We start from the raw sequence: 14,193 nt of genomic DNA, 5'->3' as shown, positions 1-14,193 counted from the left end.
AAATACTGTGTGTATGCATTCTGTATGTTCACAAATTCCTCCCAAGGTGCTCACAGCTGTGAAATAGTGGAGAAAAGTGATAATCCAACAGTAATAATACCCACTATCTGTTACTGGAGCCCCAGTGCCGGGATCAGTCAGCACACAATCATTAAATGAATATTTATTATTGACAGGGCTCCAACCTGAAGTTAGGAACAAGAACAAGGACAAAAAAGTCAAAAACACCTACAACTCTGTTAGGTCTCGAAAGCACTCACAGTTTGACAAAGTTGGTCAAATATACAAACGTACAACTTAATAATTCTTTAGGAATTTTAATTATTTATTTTTTACATATTCTTAATGGGGGAGGAGAGTTTATCCATTTGCTTGGGTCTTGTTTGTTTGTTTGGCTTTGGATTTTTGGTTTTTGGTTGTTTTTTTGTTTTGTTTTGTTTTTCGTTTTTTTTTTTTGGGCGGGGGAGTTTGAGACAGAATCTCATTTATTAGCCAGGGTTGTCCTGGAACTTACTGAGTTGCCCAGGTGAGGCTTGAACTCATGGCCAGTCTCCTGCTTCAACTTTCCAAGTGATAAGATTACAGGCATGACCCACCAGGCATAGCCTAGTCTTGATTTTTCAAATATTTTATTCGACATGTTTCTCTACAAAAATGATTTTTTTGGTCATTTCCTTTATTGTGCATTAATAGGCACACAAGTGACTTTAGGAAGCTGGGAGGGTCCCAGAAAACAACCCTCCGATGAATTATTCTAGCACCTAAGGAACTCAGACGAACATTCCCTTTTAAGAAAGAAAATATGCATTACTGTCGATCCAAAAGAAACCACTCAAATAACTTAAAGTTTTCCTGGTTAACAATGGGAAAACATAATAAATCCATGTGTTGTGGTTTTCCACCGGGCTGAATCATCACATACCATAATTCTCTACGAACGTCTAAAGCACACCACACCATGCACATATACCACATGCAGACACACACACCCTAGACACAGATGCACACACACATGCACATGCACACCACTTACATACCACACACGTGCACACAAATATGAACACACCCTAGGCATCCACGCATGCACTTACACACTTGTTGCTTTTAGTGGAGGAACAGTCTCAGTTACTCTCAGATGAAGCTAGTTCTTATTTATATTCCTGTCTGCCCCAGTGTATGGCTTCATAAGAATTTATTCTTCATTTCATGCGCAAAAGACTGCCCTAATCCCCCTCTTTGGCCACTGGAGTATGTCCAGAACTTTTAAGCAGAAAAGGGCCTTTCTTCCTTGATCCCAAGCCAGAGTCGAAATGAATCTTAGAGGACTTAAATGGCCCCGCATCCCCGCGTCACCACCGACTTCTCGTTCAAAGGGGTACTTTGGGCGCCAGGTGGAGTTATAATTATAGATTAGAAAAAAGCAGCATCAGCAGCTGTCCCTTGTGTTTGTTCCCGGCTATAACTGTCATCAGTGGGCAAACTGGCATAAACAGGCCTCAGCAAGTGGAAAAACATTTAACCCTGGACTCGCGACGCGCTGGAACCTCGCAGCAGCCAGAGACCAGGCGGAAGCCTGACGGTCCCGTGCGTGAAGGCTGGAACCCGGGAGCACACGGACCTGAAGACGCCTCTGCAGGGAGAGACTGACATTTTGAAGATTTCCCTTCCCGTGGGAGACTCCAAAGGAACAGGTCAGTGCTCCGTCAGCTTACGCACTTGAACGGTGGGTGACCTTGGTGCTCCGTGGGCTTAGGGTTTTTGACAGCCTCCTAGAAGGGTGAAGGAGCAAATGAAAGAAAAGGAAGATGGTGAGAGCCTGTTACTTAACACAGTCGGCCTGGAGAGCAACAGAAGACATTTGCGCTCCTCTCCCGAGTCAACTGTGCTCTCCTTAGGCAAGGAGACAAGGTAGCCCTGAAAAAGTAGAGCGCGTTTTGTGACAGACATCCCATTCTTTTGTAGCACCACTTACGTGGGCAAAAGGCCCTGGTTTGTTTCTTAATTAAAATCAATAATTTTGGAGGATAAATCAGTGATTTTTGTTGCTGTTGTTATGAAGACAGCTGCCAGCTCTTAATTCCTTAGAGGAAACAGACAAATTACAGTTGGATGTTTGCCTATTTGAATGAAACATTTTCTTGCTTGTGATGGAATGTATGATATAGATTGCTCTATGGGAAAAATATACTAGGGTGTGTGTGTGTGTGTGTGTGTGTGTGTGTGTGTGTGTGTGTGTGTATTATAATTTGACCTAAAAACTACATGTTCTCAGTCTAAGTGGCTCTTCGAGAAGCGCCTCATAGTTCCATTGGAGAGGAGTTAATATTGTAAAGAAATCTCACTTTGTTTGCACGGGACCTATATGCTAGCCAGTAGCTGAGCAAGATTTCCAAACAAAGGTCAGCTTTGAGCTATCTATCCCAAAGTCAAAGAGCACGTCTCAGTGAGATGCCATGGTACAACAAAGAGCTCACTGAAAAGCGGGCTCCAGGCTCCCTTCTCATCCTGCCCACATCCATGGCACAGAGCCAGTACAAGGAGTCCAAATAATGGACTCTCTGCCTCACATGCACAAGACTCAGCACCTAGTAAACTAGGCACAGTGGCATGGCCCTGCAATTCCAGCACTCACCCAAAAGGTTGATCCAAAGCTCAAAGGTCATTCTTGACTAAGTATCACATTCAAGGCCACTGTCTTACAAAACAAACAAACAAAAAAGCCAAACAAACAAACAAACAAACAAAAAACTCTTTTTGTTCAGCTCTGATAAGAAAGTCGACCACCTTTAAGCATCTCACTGGGACTTTCCAAAGGGAAAATATAGCATTTTAACATCAGGGTTGCTCAGCACATGGGCTCTTTTTGGAAGGTACAGAATTCCAACTGTGCATCCATCCATCCAGAGAGTCACTTAGACACTCACATCCTACCCAGTAAGACCACCCAGAGTAATCGGCCAGTTAAGCTGCTCCAAGGGCCTGGCTTCTTCCTTAAAATAGCTCCTGGTTTCTAGGAAGTGAGCCGTAACTTTTTCCTCTTAGGAAGTTTAAAGGTGAACTCAATACCTCTTTACATATTTTAGCAAACATGGGCCCCAAGCAACGAGTATAGCTACTGTTTTTTAAAACATCAGTTTAGCAAACCAGTTTCCTAAATCCACCTACTATTAAGAAGCGGCATTACAATGTGTCTAGTATATGGCATGTGATAGTTTCGCTATTTGTTGGGCAATCGCTACAGACTCTAAAATAATACTTATCAATTACAGAAATTTCGGGGCTTTTAAGAACACTCTTTCCTGAGACCACCTTCCTCTCCTTCTGTGCTCTGAGGTCTAGGACTGAGATTCTAGATGGTGAGATGGTGCTATCTACAACTTCTAAATTGTAAAAAGGAGTGCAGGAATGTAGGAAGGGTGGATTGGCTGATTAGTTGCCGGCTTTAGTCTCCTCTGATTATTAAAAAAAAAAAGTGCATGCCAATGCAGACATCAAACGTTATTTTCACCCATGTTTTTTGTCTTCTTGCTCTTCTAGAACAAAACTATCCGAGATGACTGTCACTTACTCCAGTAAAGTAGCAAATGCAACTTTTTTTGGATTTCATAGGTTGCTCCTCAAGTGGAGAGGCAGCATCTACAAGCTACTGTACAGGGAGTTTATTGTTTTTGCTGTTCTTTACACAGCAATCAGTCTGGTGTACAGGTACTTTCGCTTTGCATGTTTCCTTAAATGGCCCTCAGATGTTATGTAAGAATACAGTCTCAAGAATCGGATCCCCTTGGTTGCCGCTGGCCTTCGCATTACGTAACCTCTCCCTCTGCATGAACCTCTCTGACGTTTTTTCCTCTTGGGGACAGGGTATTTTAATCCACACCTAACCATGTATTAGGAGTCAGCGACTGCCAGAGACAACGGGCTCGCATTCCAGCCCCACAGGAATTGATCCTGATGAGGTGTCAGGCACGCTGTTTTAGGCGTAAATTGAAAGATTTAACCTTACACCCTTATCGTGTGAGGATTAATGGCAAAGTCCACAGACACATACTTTTGTACTTCTCTCAGCCATGTCCCTCCGAGTTTGAACTTGTGGCCTGACGGCTTGTTGCAAATCCATATGGAGTTAACATCTGGGTGAACAGAATTTCCCAGGCAGCTTGCCTTAGTTAGTCTGGATGGTAAGCTCTGCCCCAGGACGGTGTTCTCCAACCTTACCAGTGCCGCAACCAAAGAATTAAGGCCCGAAGAATAATTTGTTCTCTTTATGTCTTCTGATTTCAGGACGTCACTTTCGCAAAAGGAGGTATTTATTCTCTGTTATGTCAAGATGTGTTCCTGTCAGGTTGATAGAGACTTTGAGCATAGCCACCTCTCAACAACTCAGAATTACAGTCTTGATAAAATTTCATCAGTATGCTAAGAAAAGAAGCTTGATGAGTCATTAAACTAAAATTGACTCATTGGAGGAAACCAATAGGAAAGCTTACGGTTTTTAAGGCCGTATTTCCACCTTAGCTAGGTATATAACTCTTTCTTCTACCACAGATGAACAAATTGTGAGGAGTCACCATGTTACCTACATCCTTCCCTGAGGTTACGAGACTCCACTTGGAGAGGAGGGATGTTCGTTTAGTTGGCTGAGCATTACCCAGAGCGAAATGTTGAACAATTATTTTGTTACACATCAAAACTTCCATCCTAGGGCTGAGGATGCAGCCAGCTCAGGTGGTAGAGTACTTGCTTAGCATGCATGGAGTCCTGGGTTCATTTCCTAGCATCACATACAGCCAGGCATGATGGCACAGTCCTGTAATCCCAGCATGCAGGAGGTGGAGGCAGGTGGATCTGAACTTCAAGACAATCCTTGGCTACCTGGGCTACAGGAGACCCTGTCTCAAAAACAAAACAAAACACTACTATTGCAAATGAGTGTACTCGTTAGAATGGATTTTGTGGGGCTAGGGATTTAGCTCAGTGGTAGAATGCTTGGAAAGCAAGTGCTAGGTCCTGGGTTCAAATAACCAAAACAAAAAAACACCAAGGCAAAAATCGCAAGGATAGATTTTGGCAAATGTCCTTAGAGACCTCTTATATTTTTCAGATATCTTATAGATTATCTTAACAGCTTAGTTATATGTCGCATGAACCTTCGGGATATGAAATGGTGGCAGATTAGCAGCCTTCCAGGATAACTATCTATCTCCTTGGTTTGTTTTTACTAATGTGAGTTGACTGTTGCTACTGCTGCTTAGAATAGAAAAAGCCCTGAGAACCGTTGTTGTATTGCCAGAAATGCTCTCTGGGGTCTCAACTTTTGCTCCAATATCAAAATCTTACCCCCCAAAGTCTACACAGACTTTTGTCTTTCCAAAAAATCAAAGAGTGCATATATTTGTAAAAATCACTTTAATTTGGTTTCTCCTTTTTTTTTTACAAGTTTCATTGTAAATTCTTGGAAAAGTCAATTTTTTAAAAAAAAATATTTATTTCATGTGCTTTGGTGTTTTGCCTGCATGTATATCTGTGTGAAGGCACCAGATCCCCTGGAACTAGAGTTACAGGCAGTTGTAAGCTGCCATGTGGGTGCTGGGAATTGAACCTGGGTCCTCTGGCAGAGCAGTCAGTGCTCTTAACCACTGAGCCATCTCTCCAGCCCAAGTAGATCCTTTTTGTCTTAAAGATTTATCAAGAACTGTTGTTTTAATAGGTCAAGGAAGTAAAGCAGACCTGTGGGAGATAGAAACAGAGTTGTTTCTTGTGCCTGCTGTAGGCTTTGGTTCTATCTCTTCCAATTTGGAGGAATGATAAAATAATCTCTGTGGTAATTTCTAGCTAAGAAAATTTGTGTCTATTATTCATATTTCTTTGGCCAATTAGTATTAATACCACCCATTTTGGTTCTATATTTGAAGATATATGCTTTAAAATTATTTATATAATTGATTTTTTTTTTATCTCTACGGAACCATAAGCTGAAAAAAAAAAAAAAAAAAAAAAAAAAAACAACTGAGACTCCTAGAGACTAGACAATACACAGACCTGTGCCGTACCCTGGCTTGGCCTAACTGGTCCTAAGAGCTACACTTTCCACTCTAAATGCTCTTTGACCATTTCTATTTATGTAGCAGAAAGCCACCCTGTCTGTGACTTGTCATCAACACGACCCTCTCAGGCCTGTGAATCCAGCCGGTGCCTCTCTTGTCACTTCCCCTGATTCCATGAACTCTATCACCTCATCCAAAGCTGAGACAGAAACTCCACACACCCCTGGACCCCAAAGTCCTTCCTCACCAGTACCAGCTCCGCCTGCAGCCTCATTGGTTGGATAAGGTTCCCTCACTGGCCCTCTGCTTCTTTATCAACGTTCTAGCCAAGGGAACTGTTGGTACTTGTTCTGGTGGCTCTTTCCTTAGATTTCTTCATCCTTGAGATGAACTGCACTATTGACCTCTGCAAATTCATATGTGGTTTCTCTTTCCACATTTTGGTGATTATTACTAGTCTGCCTTTAGAGATTTTGGGGGTCTCTGAATTCCCTCCCTAAAGCATAATAATGGTCTCATTATGGGCAGGTATGTTTAACAGTCTCAGAAAAAGACTTTGGGGAGGTCAAGTCAGAGCTACAGGAAAAGTTTTGAGACAGTGGCAAAATGTAACAGTTTCCACATTTAAGATTAAATCACCTTTATCTGTACTCCAAATAATTATGAGTGTTAAACAATTATAATATTACATGTGATATGCACAATCTAGAATGTGCTAATTTACTTAATTAAATTAATTAACACATTCTGAATTAAGATCAACATGTCTAATGTTGTTACTCAATAATGACTTAATAACTCTGACCCACCAAATCAATACTCTCTTTCTTGTAAGTATTCCTGATGAATAATTGAAAAGCAGAAACCAAGTCTGGTGGTGCAGGGCTATAACCCCAGCTACTTGGGTGGCTGAGGCATGAGAATTACAAGTTTGAGACCTGCTTGGTCTACAGAGTGAGCTCAAGCCAGCCTGGGCAACTTCAGTGAGACCCTGTCTCAAAAATAGAAAGGAAAATATGAGGCTGGAATTCAGTGAGAGTGTCTGCCTAGCACCTGTGCTGACCTACCTTTGATTCTCAGTGGAAGGAAAGGAAATAAAAAGAAACCCTTTTGTGACGTATTTTTCTCCAAAATCCAATGAATCAATTATATAAAACTCTAAAAATATAAAGTTTTAAGAAACAAAAATGGTTAATAAATCATTTAACGGCCAAGAGACTTGTGTGCTAAAAACTTGAATACTTGAAGCACAAAGCAATTTTTTAAAGACTTTGGAGACACATCTGTTTGAAGAAAAGGGAACAAAAATATAGAGTTCCTTTGAACAACAACAAAAACAAAAACCTGAGATTATTTGTGCTTAACTGTTTGCACTTGATGGCACCTGCAGAGCAGGTGCAGAAATACCATATCATAAAGGGCTGTGCGTTTTATTTTTGCTCCAGATTGTTACTTACAGGAGCCCAAAAACGTTACTTTGAAAAATTATCAATTTACTGTGACAGATATGCTGAGCAAATTCCAGTAACCTTTGTGCTTGGTAAGTATAGGTCACACGCAGAATGCAGCCACACCGCTGTCTCCGTGAGACGTCACGTGACTGCATGAATGCTTCCGGGCTGAGAGGCATGCCGGGAAAGCCGCTGCTTGCAAGGGCACACGGCCATCCCTAAAGTTTGCCTTCAGGGCTGCTTCTGCTAAATTAACATCCAACAGTTTGAGGTCATGATCTGCTCTCGGACAACTGAGCTTTCTCTTCACTAACCCTCCACTTTTGCAGTCAATGTTTCAGTTCTAATACCCACTTACTGGGTGCCCCTCACCTTGCCAGGCACCTAGGACATTTCCCCCGTTCTTGGAGGGGCAAAATCATAAGGTGTGGATGATAGCATCCTTTCAGATCTCGAACCCCTAAAAAAGGCTAAAGTTCTGCTAAAAGTGTGTCCGTTGAGGTGTCTGCTGTAAGAAACTGCATGATGACTTCCGGTTACCCCACAGGGTTCTATGTCACTCTGGTAGTGAACCGATGGTGGAACCAGTTTGTGAATCTGCCTTGGCCGGACAGGCTCATGTTCCTCATCTCCAGCAGTGTCCACGGGAGCGACCAGCATGGGCGCCTGCTCAGAAGGACGCTGATGCGCTATGTCAACCTCACGTCCCTGCTCATCTTCCGCTCCGTGAGCACAGCGGTGTACAAAAGGTTTCCGACCATGGACCACGTGGTCGAAGCAGGTACTGTGCACGCTTTCTTCTCGTGGGCTCTTTCTTGTCAAGTTCATGTGTCTATCAGACGTGGGAACCACCAAAATACTCTAGAAAGCACCTAAGTGTATTCATTCAAGAAATGTTTGTGGGTTGCCTCCTGTGTGCCAGAAGAAAAAAAAAATCTTTTTTTTTTTTTTTGGCTTTTCGAGACAGGGTTTCTCAGTGTAGCTTTGCGCCTTTCCTGGAACTCACTTGGTGGTAGTCCAGGCTGGCCTCGAACTCACAGAGATCCGCCTAGCTCTGCCTCCCAAGTGCTGGGATTAAAGGCGTGCACCACCACCGCCCGTCTTTTTCTTTTTTTGGTTTTCGAGACAGGCTTAAAGATGTTTTTCTTATTATTTTTCTTTTGGTGGTAATGCTCAAGATTGAGCCCAGGGCCTTGGTTATGCTAGGCAAATGCTCTACCACTGAGCTACACCCTCAGAAGGGTTCTTAAAGGGCAGAGATGAGTAAGGTATGATTCCTGCCCTCAAGAAGTTTACTTTGGAGGTAGAGGAGAAAAATAATTGAAAGTCAAGATGTCTTGAGATAAGTACAGTGAAAAGGATGATCACAATCGTCCAAGCAACCTGTCATATGTATTACCTTATAGTTTTCCCAGTATCGTATGGCCGTTGTTTTTATTTTGTTCTGAGTTTTTTGCTTTGTTTTGGTTTTTGTTGTTGTTTCTGAGACAGGTTATCACTATGTAGCCCAAGCTGGCCCTGAACGCACTGCAGTCTTCTAGCCGTAGCCTCCCTGGGAGTGGGATTACAGATGTGAGTCACCGCGCCTAGTTTTAGATAGGTCCCAAGACCTCACGAAAACAGTAGGGGGCGGATTTAAAGAGACTGATTACAAGCTGTGCAACACAATTAGGATTCAGACTCCGAAACATTATGATGGCATGCGTCTTGAAGCACCATCAGTCCTGGAAGGAGTCTGTATGTCAGTCTTCATCCAGGTAAACCCCCCTCCCCAGATGTAGTCGTCAAAGGCTCTCTCAGTGTGGGCCTCTTATCTCTCCAGTGCTTCGTAGGAGACGGTAGATGTAGGAGTTCTATCTGGGGGCTTGGGTCTAGCATGCTGAAAATGAGTCATGTGTGAAGGACGGTTCTCTTTGCTATGTAAATATTTGACGCAGAAGCTGTAAAACCGGCCTTCAGTGGCGGGAGGATGGAGTGAGGTCATTCTTGGCCCACGGTGACTATCTGAGAACTCGGAGGAATTCCACCTTCATTTAGGCTACAGTCTCGAATCAAATCGTAATCTCGTTTCCTTTTTCCTCCAAAAAGAATATTGTTCATTTTTTAATTTGTTGACCTTGTTGTTGTTGTTGTTGTTGTTGTTGTTGTCTCTGTGTGTTTATGGGAGACACAGATAATAACTAAGTATAGCAGAAGGGTTGGAATTCTGACTCCTCCACTGTCCACTAGTTACATGATGTTGTTTAGATAACTTAACTTAGCCTTTCTGTGCCTCAGTTTCTTCATCTATAAAATGGGCTTATGCTAGCACCTATGGTTTTTTTGTTGGTTGGTTGTTTGTTTGGTTGGTTGGTTGGTTTTTCGAGACACAGTTTCTCTGTGTAGCTTTGGTGCCTGTCCTGGAGCTTGCTCTGTAGACCAGGCTGGCCCCGAACTCACAAAGATCCACCTGACTCTGCCTCCCAAGTGCTGGGATCAAAGGCGTGCGCCGCCAGCTCCCGGCCGATATCACCTATGCTATAGACCTTGTAGATTCACCGTGAGAACTGAGTAAGTTAATGGTCACAAAGTGCTCAGAGCAATTCCTAGCACCGGGCAAGTGGTAATGCCATTTCTTGCCACTATACAGGAATCATCTAGAACAGCATGGCACAGCATTTGGGTCACGACTGAAGACTCCTTGGGTCCATGACATCCCAGGTCTTTTTCATCCTATTTTCATCATGAGATGGAGAAAGTTGGGGTGGGGAAAGGAAGCAAGGGTGTATGTGAGGAAGTGGGGGGGCAGGGGGGCAGTGGAGGGTCCAAGCAGAAGTCTGAGTTAGCCTGGCAAACACTCAGGTGAACACCAGAAACCAAAACCAAATTAACCCACCCGCTGCCCTCTGAAGGTAAAAAGTAGGATACTGCTTCAGAATAACTAACCTGAAACGCTCCTTGGCAACTTCAGTGTCTTACCCTAATATATAAAGATGTTAAGAATGATCTGCTCTGAAGGAAGGTAGAAAAGCCGCAAACAGGGCAAGTTTGGGTGAACCAGTGCTACTTCTCTAGTTCTGACACATTCCGGCACAGAAGGGCTCTGGTCAGCCTCATTCTCAAAGCAAATCGCATCCTCTTAGTGTCAGCTCCGTGTTACAAGAGCATCCGAGGAGCCGGGCCAGCCACCAATAGAGAGGACTTTGGGGCCTCTGGTCAGACCTGAGCTCCCAGGGCTGAACTGGACCCACGTCTGCAGGCACGTGAGCAAACAGGGTAAGCAGGAGAGTGGTGTGGCTTCATTTCCTTTGAGTGTGTTATTCACAGCACACTTGTACAAATGGCTGCCATGCACATGCAATCAGGTCTTTTCCTTTCTAAGGTATCTGGGATGTCGGATATTGCTTCTGTCCCCACTCTCCATGCCCTTACCATTGCAAGGGAGTCTGAAAAACAAGAGCCATTCACTCACCGGTGTGGATTTAAAGTCTGAAACCACAATCCACAGACGCACAGACCTCGGCATTTGGCCGTTCACTTAAAGTGCATTGGACTCCACTTTGAATCTGCTGGATCAAAAAGCTTGAACCCTTAGATGTGCTGCTTAGACCCCTTCCATCAAACATGTCTCCGTGTCTCTCCTTCCCTCTCTGTATTTAAAGACAGTCTCCTCACACAGGAGTCCTTCTGCCTCGGCCTCCCTGGTGCAGGGAATCAAAAGTGTGTGTCACCATTCTTGGCTCCCTGTCATTTTTCACACGGTGAACTTGAAAAGTACTCAATGGTTTAAGGGATGCTTTAAAAACAAAAGCAAATGAAAAAACACCTCTTTTTCTGATTCCCCGTGCCCCCCCCCAAAAAAAAGAAAAGAAAGAAAGAAAGAAAAGAAAGGAGGGGATTCCAGTCATTTCTACTAACCGGGTACCAACGACGAAGACGGAGTAGATTCAGCCTGGGCTGACCAGCGACTGCAGCCAGCTAAGGTGTGCCCTCGGGCAGAGTTTGAGTCACTTGTTCGTGCATACCGAGCATAGTTCTGGCTTAAAATTTTTATTTAGTTCCTTCGGACTGGCTGAAGGAGACAGATCTAAGAGAGATCAAATGGAGCCCAAAATCTTTCTTAGGGCCCGTGAGCCTATGACTCACAACCTCCATTAAAAGGCCTTGTTTATCCTGAGGCAGGGGTCTAATACTGGGGACCGCAGCAAAAGGATTGTCCCAAGTTCAAGGCCAACCTGAGCTGCAGCGCGTGAGTTCCTGGCCAGACAGGACTACATAGATCACACCTCAAAAGACAAAACAAAAATAAAAGGGGCGGGGTGGGGGGGGGGACACGGACGGGACGGGACACAACTCTTCTTGAACCTTCGTTTTTTTTTTTTTTTTTTTGTAAAAGGGGCAGAGGACATGGCTTGTGCTCGGAAGAATGTAAATTTGTGCACACAGCGTGTGTACGGTATCAGGCCTGTGTGTCAGGTGATAGAGCAAAGGTTCCAAGCTACTGAGCTGCAGGAACAGCCCCAGAGCCCGGCGTTTCCTACTTCCCCCGGCCAGCACCCTCGGTCTACGGCAGCAGCGCTGACTCACGCAGTGTCTGGCTCCTTCCCCCACAGAGAGGGCTGACTCAGTCTCATCCAGGCTCTGTTTCCAAGTTGTCTCGCTGGACACCTGCCTCCCTCACTCTCTGGCTGGTTTTCGCCTGTGCCAAGGTCTCTGGGAAGAATAGGAAGTTGGAGACGGTGGAAAATGTTTGGCAGATGTCCTGAGTCCAGAGCTAGGGCACCTAATCCCTGCCTAAGGGGATAGAGGACTCAAAACTATGACACTACCCTGCACTAAGGGGCAAAATAAGTGGACAATGATAAGGACACACACACACATACACATATACACACACACACACACACACACACACATACACAACCTTATCTACTGACTACCCTACTTAAAGTCACCCATAAGAAATAGTATGTGTCTAGAAGTTGAGGATGCATCAGCTACTGATAAAAACCAATGCTGAAAGATGTCAGTGTATCTAACAAGCCCCTACAGACAGTGCTGAGTGGTCCCGGAATCACAGGCTGCCAGATACTGAGATTTAAGACTGGGTCCTCCAAAGCTCTTCGCCCAGCTGCTTTGCCAGGGCTCTTGCCTGCACAAGCCCTGTGAGGGGCGGGAGGAGGCAGGTGAGAGGATGGAGAGCAGGAAGGTCAGCCATTCCCAGCCAGTCTGTGAACGTTCTTTGTTTTTAAATGAAACAATCAAATTCTATCATTCTGAGGCATGGAAAAACCGCACTGCATGCTTCCCAGGAAGATAGATCTGATTCTTTGTCATCACGGGTTAAATTTCTCAAATTAAAAATAAAAAGCTTTCTATTTCTACTTATACTAAAAATTGAACTCAAAATAAGTCAATGGTGCCGCGGAGTCGCTGAAGTGTGGGCCGTCCGTTATTTATCAGAGGGACTGCCAGGGAGGCTCATTTTTGCCTGTTGACTCTGAACTCGTTCTGGAAAATTCTAGTCATTCCGATCACCTGCCTTGGAAAATGTCACTCACTCCAAGCCAAGTGCATAATCCAGGATCTTTGCTAACTCCGGGGTCATGGCCTTAGTTGATGGTTTATATTTTAGAACCAAGTGGAATCCAAACCTTTTACCTAATACTTCACAAGTATCAGAGAAGAAAATAGTTCTCAGCAACATTACTCATCAGAAGCACAGAGACGGGAACAGAAAATCACAGACCGACCCTAAGAGAGCCAGCGATAAAACTCCCAATGACTCTCAGGCTTTCGCTCATTCTATAAAGCTTCCTTGGGGTGGGAATGCAGTTGGTTGGCAGAGAGCTGCCCAGCATGCACAAAGCTCTGGTTCGAATCCCCAGCTCTGAAGAAAGCCAGACAGGGAGGCTTGTGCCCGTAATCTCAGCGCTGGGCCAGTAAAGACAAACCAGGAGTTCAAGGTTATCTCCAGCTACGTTGCAAGTTCGAGGCTGGCCTTGGGCACATGAGAGCCTGTCTTAAAGGTAACTAATTAATGAATTGATTAATTAAAAAATAAGAGAATGGAAAGATGGCCCGGTGATTAAAAACACTTGCTGTTCTTTTGGAGGACCTGGGTTTGATTCTCAGCACCATGTGGCCACTCACAACTCTCAGTAAGTCAGTCTAGTTCTCCCTAGAGAATCCAGCACCCTCTTCTGGTTTCCTTGGGCTCAAGACATGCTCACTGTGCACATACATATATACAGGCAAGAATTTATACACCTAGATAAATATAAATAAATAAATTTTTTAAGTAAAAATAAAACAGAGTTGAGTGCACATGGTATACCAGTCTCTGTGCGGAGCAGCAGGAATACAACGTAAGGACGAACATAATGGTCCCTGTCCTCAAGGATCAGTAACAATTACCATAAATTTTGCTCTGCACTAACCATCTTCAGAGGCCAGCACAAATACATTAACAGCTGAACTTCATGTCTCCATATTATATTTCTCTCTCTTCCTCCGAAGTGAATATTTTCCTTTTGTCCTCAGTAAGAACATTTAAGCATGATAACCTTTTTTTTTTTTTTTAAGGTCCCTTTTAGTTTTCTTTCTTTTTGTTTTTTATTTTTGGCAGCAGTGGCAGGGTGGGGGGGTAGGAGTGGGGTTTTGAGACAGGTTTGCTCTGTGTAACAGCTCTGGCTATCCTGGAACTCACTACGTAGACC

At 44.0% G+C, this 14,193-nt stretch overlaps 1 protein-coding gene across 1 annotated transcript in view; it reads left to right on the top strand.

Moving 5' to 3' along the window:
- Positions 1–469: 469 nt before the first annotated feature.
- Best3 (bestrophin 3) overlaps positions 470–14,193 on the top strand; it is a 47,110-nt gene continuing 33,386 nt past the window's right edge. The window contains exons 1-4 of the mRNA XM_028877938.2: positions 470–1,691; positions 3,538–3,705; positions 7,490–7,584; positions 8,043–8,276. Of these exons, the coding sequence (XP_028733771.2) occupies positions 3,554–3,705; positions 7,490–7,584; positions 8,043–8,276 (481 nt within the window). The 5' untranslated portion in view covers positions 470–1,691; positions 3,538–3,553. The remainder of the gene's footprint in view (positions 1,692–3,537; positions 3,706–7,489; positions 7,585–8,042; positions 8,277–14,193) is intronic.

The sequence above is a fragment of the Peromyscus leucopus genome, chromosome 18, assembly GCF_004664715.2.
Source record: "Peromyscus leucopus breed LL Stock chromosome 18, UCI_PerLeu_2.1, whole genome shotgun sequence".
In the NCBI taxonomy this organism is placed as follows: Eukaryota; Metazoa; Chordata; class Mammalia; order Rodentia; family Cricetidae; genus Peromyscus; species Peromyscus leucopus.
The sequence above is the reverse complement of the archived record's forward strand: the minus strand, read 5'-3'. Positions and strand labels throughout refer to the sequence as shown.